The 13,488-nt window shown below is 36.3% G+C and overlaps 1 protein-coding gene across 1 annotated transcript in view; it reads right to left on the bottom strand.

The window, feature by feature from the left end:
- PPP1R1C (protein phosphatase 1 regulatory inhibitor subunit 1C) overlaps window positions 1–11,904 on the bottom strand; it is a 117,066-nt gene extending 105,162 nt beyond the window's left edge. Inside the window, exons 1-2 of the mRNA XM_042949316.1 lie at window positions 11,824–11,904; window positions 10,098–10,158 (exon numbers count right to left, since the gene is read on the bottom strand). Of these exons, the coding sequence (XP_042805250.1) occupies window positions 10,098–10,158; window positions 11,824–11,904 (142 nt within the window). The remainder of the gene's footprint in view (window positions 1–10,097; window positions 10,159–11,823) is intronic.
- Window positions 11,905–13,488: the final 1,584 nt, after the last annotated feature.

The raw sequence follows: 13,488 nt of genomic DNA, 5'->3' as shown, positions 1-13,488 counted from the left end.
ATTCAACTTATATGTGTGTGTGTGTGTGTGTGTGTGTGTGCGCACATGTATATCTGTGGATATGTTTCCTAATATTTCATTTTTTTGTCAGATAGCAAAGAAAGCATAAAATGATACTGCATTGAACCAAATTATTCTAAAAATTGAATTCTAAAATAAACATTTTTTTCAATTTTCATTTTGTGCATTCAGTTCCATTTTTACAAGCAAGTCAATATGTATTTATATGTAAAGAATGTGATTCTGAAAATTGTTTCCTATAAACGGTGGAAAATTACTCCCAGAGAATGAAAAAGGAAGGAAGGAAGGAAGGAAGGAAGGAAGGAAGGAAGGAAGGAAGGAAGGAAAGAAAGAAAGAAGGAAGAAGTAGGTAGGAGGGAGGGAGGAGGAAGAAAAGCAACCCATTTCCTAGCTTTTCTTACTTTATATAGTACTTTTTCCTTAGCATTATTGCCAAGGTCAAACTGTAATTGTATTCTAACCAGACTGCCAATATATCTCCCTTTGATGATGCAGATTTGGCAACTTATTTGGCTTAACAAATTAGTTTTGTTAAGCACTATAATTGTCACTATATCAAATTACTCTGAGTGATACAAAGTCATAAGTCATAGAGTTAAATTCAAAGATAATCTTCTATCCACAGCACAGGGAAGACTCACCGATACAGATGTAACATTTCCCAGTATGGGCTTGGGGCCTCAGAAATACTGGGGAAGACCTGAAGGGAAGAAAGCAATGACCACAAACAGACTGGGAGTAGGAGATGAACTCTGAGGTCCCTACTTTTCAGCTGGAATATTTGCTTCAGGATATTCCTCTCTCTCTACCTCAGGCTTTCACAGGTTCCTTCTGAGCTCCAGGTAGACTGCTTTTCTAGTGTCAGGGACGATGTGTTACATCTGATCCAGTTCTTACAGTATAGAAGATAGGGTATAGTAACAATAATAAGAACTTTGAAAGGTACAATTTTAGGTAGCGTGGAGACTGACCACTTGGGCGCCCCTATCGCTCACAATGTTGTTTTTGTTTTGTTTTGTTTTGTTTTGTTTTGTTTTCTTTCTTTCTGCGTATTTCTGTATGTTTCATTTGAAAGACTTGAATGGAGCTTGTACCCTCCAAGTAGACCACAGTCCCCATCACAGTGTCCCACACAGAGCCTAGGTACTCATCTATGTCACCTGCCTGAGCCCTTGGGGCATTTCAATTCTGCTACCAAATTGTGTCTGGAATTTCTGGAACAGTTTCAGATCACAGTTTAGTGGAACTCAAGAGTAGAAAATGGTGGGAGAAAGGGGGAAAAAAGTCCCAAAGCTTGAAGGCTTGTTCCTGAGCAGTTCTAAAATAAACATGGAAATAACTCCTCTCTATTCATTACACAGCTTGGCTAGACTTTTTCATTAGAGGTTGTCAAGTACTACTAATTTACTATTTGCCTTAAATGTGACTATGAACTAGAAACAATTAGAGCTGTTAGTGACTTTTTCAGTCTTAAATTTGAAACTGAATGTGCCCTTAAACTCTCCAGAACAGCTGACGATGACATATGTAGCCCATATGTATTATTCTGCAGACACAAAAATGTACATCTACTTGTTCAGTGGACTCAGAATAGCCTTATTTCTAATGCATGTATTTTATATTTAGTGAAATACGGTAGTGTTGAAAAAAGAAACATGCATTTCAGAGCCACTTGAACCCAGCTTCCTCACTTAATGGGCCTTGGGAGGATAAGCCACTTCCCTAGGGTAAAGACAGGGAGGGAGTATACGGCCATCTGAGATCCATATCCAGACCTAAGTGATTCCAACATCTCTGCTTCTAAGTGCTATGTGCCTGCCTCCCCAAAATCAGAGTTGCCATTTATCAAGCACCTAGTCTTTATACTGTACTGTCTAATATTATAATTGAATTTCCCAAAATGTCCATCAGTAGACATTTCTGTGCCGAATTGAAATATATTTTGTATTTTTGCCACATGCTGTTGATTCCACTATCAATATACATGTATTAAATTATAGATGTCTCAGGTAGTTTTCTCCATGAGGGCAGAGATAGTGACTTAACCTGTTTTATTTCCGAGAGCAGCTAACACTGTGTCCTAATCAAAGTAAGTACCCAAAAAGTTTGATGCATTGCCATCGGATTTGAGGATCTGTTTTTTTTTTTAATCCATTTAAATTTAATAGCTCACCGGTATATAACATCTACTCAACTAGATATTCACTCTACTAGTTTAAGTAGATATAACTATTATACTAGTTTGAAATAAATAGTAGAATTTTAGTTCTGACCCTAGTCATTAAAAGCTTAAAGCCCTAAGATCAAAGTAAGTCATACAAATGCTTTGTAGATTAGTGAACATGAGAAATAAGTGCCTCTAGGTCTTGGCCAGAATTAATTTTACCCTGGTCTGAGCAGTTAGAATTTATATTATTACAATTGTATTCTGGTTCATGGAGATATATTATTTATTCTCTATTACCTAAATCGCATGTCCCTGGAGGATTTAGAATAAGGACTCAATAAATATTTATTGAATTGAATTGAATATATAATCCAATAAATAGCTTCAATAGTTGGAAGTGGGAAGAGAGTATTAGAATAAAAAAGCCAGACAATGGATGAAACCAGTCAGAGAAAATTTTTGAGATTTAAGTGAGTTTCATACCGTAATTTAAATAAAAGAAATTGTTGGAAAAGTTGGAGACTGATTTACACAAATGAGTCTGTCTAGACTAAGCCTTAAGATCTGGCAAAGGAACCAAAAGAAGGAACCAAAAAAAGAAAGCTTAGCCAAAATATGGCATTAGGATGGTGTATGGAAGGAAGTGAGAAGAAATGGAGTGGAAATAAATGTGAGCAATCAAATGAATGTTTGATAGATATCTCTGAAAGATTTTTATACTCAGTAATCAACCTTCTTTCAGTCCACATACCATTAGAATATGAATTTCATTTTTGGTCAAATACAAATCTGCTACGAGGATCTCCACTGCTTTTTGTTACTTTACAGACATCAGTACCTTGTTTTTTTAAAGAAAATTCTAAAGGACTAATATTTCAGGAAATTATATTTGTAAGCAAGACAACTCAGTTGGACAAATGTCACAGTATAAGATACATAACAATTCCCTAATTGTGTATTCTTATCCTGATGAATTAGGAGATGTGATACATCTTCTCTCTTGTCAAGAACTCCAACTCTTGAGGACACTGTTTGACATGGCCTAATGCAATCGAAATCAGAAAGGAGCTAAGCCATCTTCCAATAAGAAATACAGGTTTTAGGAGAACATGGTGTTTCTCAGCAGGGGTATAATAATGCAGGGGGGTTGCATGTCTTCAGTATCTGCCTGGTTGCAGGCACTGTGCTATGCATTTCATTTTACTGAGAAAGGAGGAAACTGAGCCCGTGGAGGCTGACCATACACACAATGTCTCACCACCAGTAACTAACAAAACTGAGATTTGAACCCATGCCTTACTCCAGTCAGTGCTTTACCTACTACCAACACTGCATCTTTACATCATGCAAAAGTACCTCAGAGTTATTTTCATCTGCAGTATCCCTCCACAAGTAGGCAGACAGAAAACCAGAAAAATGAAATGAATTGACCCTACCATAATTCTCTCATATTTCACTAAGGTATTTCTAATTAAAATCAACATAAAAAGTAAGCAAGATATGTTATTATTCAAAATAAGCAAAAGTAGTAATCTTGCTGAAATAAAATAGAACTATTTTGTAGTTTTATGATTTGCCCTTTAATTTTTTTCTTTAATTTAATTTGAAGATTATACTAGTTCCTTTGAATACTTAAAGTGTAGCAAACCTTGGCATTACTAAGAACTGGAACCTCATCCCTGGCTTATAGTTATTCTGACTGAATAGGCGATTTGGCTGCTGCACAGATTGAGTCTTTATGGGAAAACAAGTCAATCAGTTGTGCAGTACATGAATCTCTGAAAGCCACATGCATCACTTGTCTTTAAATCATTCAACATAGTTTGGCATTCAATAACTCATAGAAATAAATGCTGAGGAGAAAAAAAAAGGCAAAATAAATGTTGAGACTTTTCTGAAAATTCCTTAGAAATTAATACCAGTTAACTCTTAAATAACCTTCAAACTTGGGCTTTTCTTTGTTTCATATTGCCATTCACAGTGAGAAGGCAAAATAAATGCTGAATAATCAACAAGGATTGTGTATCAGAATGATTTAAAATGACATTCCCACAGAAGATGAGAAAACAGAATGAAACAAAACTGTATGGACTGTGAATCCCTTTCAGCTCTTATTTGAGTGCATTTGATTGAAGGTCCTTGGAGGTGACAGGCACCACCAGGTATGGGGTTGATGATGTCTTACCCATCCTTAAGTCCCAGGAAAACCCTCAGTGGTATTCTTGGAGCTTGCACTCAAGGTGCCCATTGCCTTTTGACTACAAATCATTTATTTGGTAAAATAGAGGGTCTCCATGATAAAAGATTGTTTGCATATGAATGCCCCAACAACTGGATATAAATTTCCACTTTAACTTTGTTGACCCTGAAAAACCTCTCATTGGTCAGAGATTCCTGGGGCCCCCTATGTTAAATAACTCAGTCTCAGTCCAGCAATACTCTCTAGCTATCTATCTATCATCCACTGTCTCAGCGTTATTAATCCAGAGCTTTCAAAACCTCATTAGGTATCTTAGTGTTGGAGTCTGAAAATGCAGGCTTCATTTAGAAAGTCATATGCTACATCCAGAATGGACTGTGGCTTCTTTCTCAGTCTGTGGAGCCAAAGAGCCTGATCAGTTGGCAACCCCAGTTCTCTCTACTGACTAGACTTACTGTCTTACTCTCTCAAGGTTGACGAGAGATAGTGTGATATTTAATTCATGTCTCAATTAATTTTCAGGATCCTCACCTATGTGAAAATGCTTTTGTTTTATTCTTCATTTCTAAGAATGTTTAAAGCCAAAAGCATCAAAGAGAAAGTCAATCTCGGGGCGCCTGGGTGGCTCCATCAGTTAAGCGTCTGACTTCAGCTCAAGTCATGATCTTGCGGTTTGTGAATTAGAGCCCGAGTCAGTCTCTGTGCTGACAGCTCAGAGTCTGGAGTCTGCTTCAGATTCTGTGTCTCCCTCTCTCTCTGTCCCTCCCCCATTCATGCTCTGTCTCTCTCAAAAATAAATAAACATTAAAAGATTTAAAAATAAAAAAGAGATTCAATCTCTCCAAAATTCAGCTGGGATAGAAAGTTCAATAAATATCCCCAGAAAACTATTACACATTGTAATTCTGGTCCCACTTTTTAGATGTACAACAAACTTTTAAATGATGCCAAAACCCTTGGGTACTTATCCAAACCTTCACTAAGCTCCAGACCTCTTATGGTTCACTCATGCATAATAGGCATCAGATCCGTTAAGTTTAATTGTATCTATATTGTCTCTGGTTAAAGTAAATGGGAGAGAATGAATGCCACAAACTTTAATATTCAGAAGGCCTAGGATGGCTTTTTACTGGAAGACCATCTCCAGCTCTGTCTCCAAAGGCCAAAAGACAAGGAAAATTTGGGTAGAATTCATTAAGGCCCTTATAGGGACTGAAAGTATTCAATTTAGGAAAGAAAATAATGAAGAATTCTTTTGTGTATTTAAAGAAGTGGGTAAATAAACTTTTATTGAAGAGCATGAACAAGGAGTTATTTTAGAATAAAGTGGGGGTATTACTCATGTTTGATGAAACTATTTTCTAACATCTAAAATTACTGGATCTGGAATTGAAAAGTAGGGGTAATTATAGATTTTTCTTTGACATATACAAAATAAAACAAGTCTCAGGGACTTGGGTTGATTTATGCATCTTTCACAAAGATGTGTGGTTAGATTAGGTATTTTCTGAAGTTCTTTTCAATTCTAGATTTCTGATTGTGGTAGCCAAATATACAGTTTTGTCATAGGTCTACTTAAAGTAATGTTTAAGTAAATCTAGAAATGTGATGAAATAAATTGCAGAAAATGGCATTGCCATTTACTTCTAAATGGAGAGGATTTGTGTGTATTCCTTTAAGTAAAAACATAGAAACCAAACCAGTTAACTACAGATCATACAAGAGTAAAAGCAAACAGCACACAGTATAAGAGCAATGAAGCTCTGCTGTATAGCCTCTGAGAGCTCATCATAAATATTCCCTTAATCGGAAGGTGAGCTGAAAATAGAGAAAAATAAGCAGTTTGTTGCAAGGTCATTCACACTAACAGCCCCAGAAAACATTTGGAAAAATGAAATTTGTCTTTGGTGCTTTTCTACTTTACATCTTAAGCTTCAAGTATCTTTTTACTTCCATCTGGCTCTTCAGAGTCATTCCTAGCAGCAAACGCATAGTTTCTGCTCCCTTTATCATAAAGACACACCCTTTGTTATTAAATTGTTTCAGGCATGATGACTTCAACGCAAATTTTTTAGTGATATTTCCCATTATTTTGAGTTAAATTATGGTTTATGTATGCCCAAGGATGACATATCCTAAATAGGTTATGTGTCTGTTTCCATAGTGCTTCACTGCTGAGAATTCTGGGCCATTGGTTAGAAAAGAACTAAGGAGACATTTTGCTGTGCCTGAAATCCTACCAATCACATGCCTACCTCATCTATGTGTTTTGACCAGCATAGATGAACTAGCAAACCAACAATCTGGATTTACATGTTCAAATATCTTTCTCTTCTATTTCCCCTTTATCAGATATAAACAATGCATATGTTTTTCTGAATCTAAAAGCAAATCAGGGGCATTGAGTGGCTCAATCAGTTAAGTGTCCTACTCTTGATTTTGGCTCAGGTCATGATCTCAAGGTTCATGAAATTGAACCCTGTGTTGGGCTCTAAGCTGACAGTGCGGAGTCTACTTGGGATTCTTTCTCTCTCCCTCTCTCTCTGCCCCGCCTTGCTCATGCACTTTCTCTCTCTCTCTCTGTCTCTCTCTCTCAAAATAAATAAACATTTTTTAAAAAGCAAATAATTGTTTCAAATACTTTTTAACTATTTCTGCAAACTCCAGGAAAGATTAAAAAAAAAGTAAGTTATGTTTAATTCATTTAACAGTGATTATAATATACCTGTCTCATTATATGAATTGGGAGGGTTTGTTAATTATGTCTCTCTAATGGAAAATTTAATTTTCTTTGCTACATTAATTGGAAATAAAGATTTTTGGGGATTTTAATTTTAAACAGCATTAATGACAGATGATTCCAAGAACATTCAGTTATTTCCTGGGGAATCTCAGTAAAATTGAAGAGATTTGTTTATCTTACCAGGATTTAGTGCTGCGCACAATTTGTATTTGTCACAGCACATATTGCTTTTTAGGGCTAAAAGAAGCAATTGCTTTAGGAAGGTCATTTAACACTTGAGGTTTTTGTTGTTGCTGTTATTTTGCTTTGTTTTGTTTGATAGGGAATGGTCAGATAATATATGGAACATAAAGAATTGTTGGGTTGGGCAGAAATATTTAGTATAGAGGAGATTATGAAAATTCTATTCTTAACTTTTAAATATCCCATGCAAAGGTTGTATCCCAGAGCACATCAACTAATAACACCTAATATTTGTTGCACTTTGCAGTTTTTAAGCTGTGTTCACAATAAGTCAATCATTACAACAACCTTGTAAAGTAGAAAAGATGAATATTATCTCTGTTTTATAGATGAGACCATAAAGTTTGGAGATGTTGTCCCTTACCCAACCAAGACCACACGGATAATAAAGATTAGTATCCAAGTTTGGTTTGGTTCAATGTGGTATTTGTTCTTTTGTTGCCATTGTTTTGTTAGGTCCTTAGATTTATTTCTTTAGTAATCATGGTTCTAGATCATTTTTTACTGGGGAAGCTATATAAGTGATTTTTTTTTTCCTGCAGGAACCCAAGTCCAAAAATCTCTGCTTGCCATACACATTGCTATACACAGGCATAGGCTGATGGGTCTCTCCTAAACTGTTCTGATTTCCAAAAGGATGAAGATGCAAGGAGATGACATTACTAAAATGACTTGGTTCTCGGTGCGATGCTATTTGCATCTAAGTTCTGCTGCAATGCTGCTTAAAAACGTGGAGAAGTATGGAGTCAATAAGGGAAATAGGACAATGCCATCTCATGATTAGGAGATCTGGTAAGAAAAAAATTTCTAGAGAAAATCTAAATATGATTCACAGGGATATTTAAGTATAATTCTAATCTGCTAAATGTAGTGGTCTAGACAGAAGGTTTGTTTAAAGTTTAGGTTCGCTTGTCAATAGGGCCTCAAGTCTGGTCCCATTTACAGAGAATTCATACTGAAATGCAAACTGAAATTTGTAGGGCCAGCATCATGCAGTAGAAAATGCATGGGCTTTAGAATGACCTTTATCTGAGTTTGTCTGTATAATCTGACTCTTATAGTGGAGTAACTTCCGCAGAAATTACTTTACCTCTCTGCTACTTACTTTCCTCATCTGTAAATGGCACATATTTGGCTTTTAAAAAACATGAATTCCTATTCTGGGGGCTTGAATGAGAGCCACAAGGGTCGTTTACGTGGCTTCACTGTGTTCAAACAGTAGCAATACCCGTAGCAGAACACTTAAAAATCAAGCTGGGCAGTACCTTTTAAGGATGACTAGGGAGTTAAGTTCTAGGACATTGTGGAAAAATTGCCACTGTAAGCAAAGACAGTGGTGGAAACTTGCTGTAAAATTACCTTCAATCTGAGATTTTAGTATTATGTTGACTTTCTTGTATTTATTTATGAACTATAAATGCAAACTATTTGCACCTCTTATTAAACCAAAATAAGTTAACATTTATTAAGTGAGATAATATATTTGAAAATAATTTTTGTAAGTTTATTTATTTATTTTGAGAAATAGAGAGCAAGTGCGGGAGGGGCAGAGAGAGAGAGAGACAGAATCCCAAGCAGGCTCCGCACTGCCCATACAGAGCCTGATGTGGAGCTCGAACACATGAAACTGTGAGATCCTGACCTGAGGCAAAACCAAGAGTTGGACGCTTAACTGACTGAGCCACCCAGCCACCCCTGAAAATAATTTTTAAGTGCTATAGCACCTTAAGGAAGAAGAAATAGAAAAAAAAATCCTATTTTCATCAGTAATATTTTTGCTTTGGTTTCCCATTAGCTGAAGACCTTCTTGTATTTAGGCTCAATGGTATATATTCTATTACAGCTTCACTTTCATATGTATGCTTCTCTAATTAGAAAGGAATCTGAAAAAAATCAAAGACTGTTTTGCCTTGGTATTCTTAAAATAACTGAGCTTAGACTTACTATGTTTCTACTCTTCAAACTCCGTTTGTCCACCTGTATTATTTAGACCTGCAAAAACCCAACACCAAGTCCTGCCTGTGTACAAATTAATGCCATGACTTCTGCTGTCTTGTTTACATTTCTAGAAACAGCACTTAAATGTGTGATTAAAATCATGTCCGTTCAGTAAGTAACTAATAATGTTTGCATCTTGAAGATCACAGTCATTTATCAGGAATAAGGCAGCTTTACTTTTTTACAGGAAATAGAAAGCAAAACCTCAACAAATGGATGCAACCCTTCAGAATGGCTCTCAAATGGGCAGTGCTGAAAATTGATCTGGTTACTTGTCAATTGCATTATTCAGACATGACATCAGAAACAAAGCTGTAGCCAGTGCTAGCTCATTGCCCAGCCCATGACAACCTTTCATAAATAAAAAACCTACTCTGTAAAGATAGAAGCATCTCTTGGACTGTAAATTGAGCTTTGAAACCTAATTAAACAACTTTCCACCAGCTGCATTAATAAGCACTGAACCAGACTCTACATAAACAACAAAACACTTTATAGCATATCATCACAAATGTGTCATTATCTAGAGGAAAAGCAGACTGTTGACTGAGATAGTTCCTATATTTATTTCTGATTTTGCTTATGATCCATTTTATAGACTAGCTCGTTAGATTATAATTGGCTGAAATCCTAAATTGAAATCTTTTGGCAATGACACACTCTTTCATGTTCTTCAAACAATTCTGGTCTGTCCCATCAGTGCAAAAGACATCATGCTTCTTTACCTGGGGGATTATGTTCATTGAGAATCACAAGTGATGCTGGTGTAGGTCTTCTTTTTCTGATCTGTAAACAAAAAAGGCCCAGCTGAGGTCAGTGAGAATCAGACACTGCCCCCGGTTACTCTACAGCTTGCAAAGCTATCCCATCCTCATCTTTTCCCAATATAAAAAAAAAAAAAAAAAAAAAAAAAAAAGCAAACTTGGGGAGAGCACACAGTAGGTTCTCACTATTGGGAATTATAGAAAGACAGATAATAGAACAGTCAGGTTGTAGTATTACCTTCTTTGATCTAAAAAGGTACCTTTCCACAGAAAAGAAATAGTTGTATATGATCCAGTGATGCCACTAGAATAGTATGCAGTGTAGGTAGGAGGATGACTTTCAGTGGCTCTCTTGGAGCCTCATAATATTGATGATGCTTTCGAGATTCATTGTCCTTATTCTTAAGCAGAGTAAAGACACTTGCAAAACTTAAATTTCTAGCAGGTTAAATTTAACAGCATTAGTTCTTAATTTCAATTAATAAGGCTTTCTTATTTTCTAGTAAAATATTTAGGACAAATAAAGAATGAGTATGGATTTTATGAGAGTAATTAATTTAAAACTAATAGGTTTGATGTAGGTTTTTTTCTTAGTTAAGAGTTACAGAAGCATATTAAGATTAGAATTTCTAACGTGCTCTTGATTTCTTAAACATACAGGTAAACTCTTAAAGTCTATGTCAGTAGAACAGAAGATAAAATTTACCAATGACATTTTGTCCAGGACAGAACCAGTGTCCCATTCAACATAGATACATGTTCAAGGTTATGTTTATCTGGATGATCTACTTCAGGTTATCAAAATATCCTAGAAAGTTATGAGCCCTAGATTCAGTAATCATTTTTAAGACTTTGTATAAAGTATTTGTAAAAGGATTCAGGGATAATTTAGACTTTAAGAAATTAATGAATTAGATTGATGACCCCATAAATTGTATCTGCTTTTGCCCCCCTACTGTTGTAATTTTACCACAAATGGTCTTTTAAGTGGTTCCATTGCATCAAGAGTCTAAGTAAATCCGAATATGAAAGGTGATACATGTAAATCAATCTTACATGAAAGAGAGAGACAGAGAAATATAGAAATATAGATACATAGATATATTAGACATAGAAAAGGAATCTGGTAAATGTTTGCTACTATTTAATGTCTGAATAAAATGTGTTAAATTATACATACACCTACAAATCCTGTCTATCGTGTATTACATATAATTACTGCTTTGAATATATAATGAAAAGTCTTTAAAAAATATTAACCCTATAATCTGAAATTATTGCAAGGTTTAATGTTTTCATTGTTAGATGAATCTTTTTTATTTTATAAATAATGAAATAAAAGATTGCTAATTCTGAGAATTTTTAAAGTTTCTCTGAATGTTAAACATGTTAATTTAGTAAGCAAAAGCAAACAGATTTCTGGATCCAAATCTGAATCACTAATATAAGCATTTTTCTCCTTAACTGGGGCTAATTTTTTATCACACGAAGTGCTGCATTTTAGCCAATAGGTCACCCAATGCAACTCAAATACAAGTGCCATATGGAAACCAACTTATTTCTTGTTCACATAGCGTGGAACGTCACAACGAGGCAGATTCAAGAAGCAGAAAAGCTTTCGGTTAATAAGAACCTATGTCCATGTTACCTTAGATACAGGAACTGGTCCCCACCCAACCCCACCTACCTGCTCTGCTGCTTCAGGAGCAATCTGACTCTGGAATAAAGGCACAGCAAATTGTATCTTTTTGGGACTGTTGGGCTCCATGATAATGATGAGAATTAGAGACGTGAAGGGCTCAGAAAGACTAACCCCAGGTGATGTCTGGGATGTCTTTCCTCAGGCACACTCCACCCAGCCACACAGGGCACTTCGTAATAAATAGCTGTAATTCCAGAGCGAGCAAGTGAAGATGCGGAGGTCTGAGTAAATCCCTTCTTCAACTCCGCAGTGATGGCTGGCTTGCCTGTTCCCCCACCAATCCCTTGGAACCTCTCAGCACAATACAGAAAGGAACAATAAGCTAATTGTGTGCTTCTTCACTAATACACATGCCAAGCATTCACTCAGCAGCTAATTGAAAATGCAATGCTAGCCTTGAAGGACCCGCTGCCCTGGGATTTGAAAGAAAGGCTCTATCCACTGTACATTACTAACCGGCTGCTCAAAAGTGCAATGTAAGCTCCCTCTGAGTATTGCAGGGATGGGCCATTCATTATTGATGAACATAAAGCAGGAAGTTTATACGGTTGGGGGCAGGGTTTGGGTATGAAATCATTTCATTTCTCTTGTAGCAACTTGTAAGTCAGACACCTTTGCCATTTCACATTCAGCCACCAAACTGATGAATGGTCACAGACAGTAAGCCACAACCAATAATATCAGGTATATTTACGCTGTGAGATCTGGTTAGGTAAGACTGACCATGGGAAGCAGACTATCTGTGGTATAGTAAGGACACTGTCGTCCCGGGCTGAGCAGATTTTAGTTCAAGTTCCATCTCTACCATTAATAAGCTCTGTGCCCTGAGGCAAATCACAGGCTATGTCTAGGCCCCCCAAACCTTCATCAGAAAAACGATGAGATCGGACTCGGTGACCTTTAAGCTCCTGTTCTGTTCCAGCATTCTATAATTGTAGTTCACAGTTTCATTAGAGTGGAAAGTATTGGACAGCTAAATTTAGCAAATAGCTTGAAAGTCACTGCTGCTGTAATGACCTCTATTTCATTTCCTGGTGGAGCCAGTTATATCCTCTGATTTGGAAGAATACAGAAGTGACTAGAAAACATTAGTGGCAACCTAATGATCCATCATTGTGGTTTATTGTCAATAGTGGGGATATATGTAAAGAAAAGGACTTGAAAAAAAAAAGCATAAAAGGGGTTATCTCCAGAATGATAGAGGATAATGGTCATGGTGGGTAGTGGTGAAGGTAGAGGGAGACGGTGGCCTGATCTCCACATCTGTTAATATCTAAGGGGAGGCAGCAGCATAGCTAGATGGCCTTCCTGCGTTCAACTCCATTTGTGAAGGTAGCCTGAAAACGAAGCTGTTTAAATGCAAGAGAGAACTTGAGTACTCTACTTTCTTATTTGAAAGATTTTGCTTGATGAACATTAGATTTTTAATATGTTTTTGCATTTATATAATACATTTAGACACTGAATATTATACCAGGCACTTACAAATGAGGTTTTCTTTCTTTTGCTTAAATTCTGAGTCCATACTAGGAATCCATCTTAATGATTGAAGTATGTGGTGTTCTGTTGAAGGAATATGGAAAGTAGTATGCATTATTCAAGTAGTTTTCTATACCCACTAGGGGAAAAAGCAAATGAAGATGTGGATGT

The sequence above is a fragment of the Panthera leo genome, chromosome C1 (genome assembly GCF_018350215.1).
Source record: "Panthera leo isolate Ple1 chromosome C1, P.leo_Ple1_pat1.1, whole genome shotgun sequence".
NCBI classification, from domain to species: domain Eukaryota; kingdom Metazoa; phylum Chordata; class Mammalia; order Carnivora; family Felidae; genus Panthera; species Panthera leo.
This window is presented reverse-complemented; position numbering and strand designations above follow the sequence as displayed.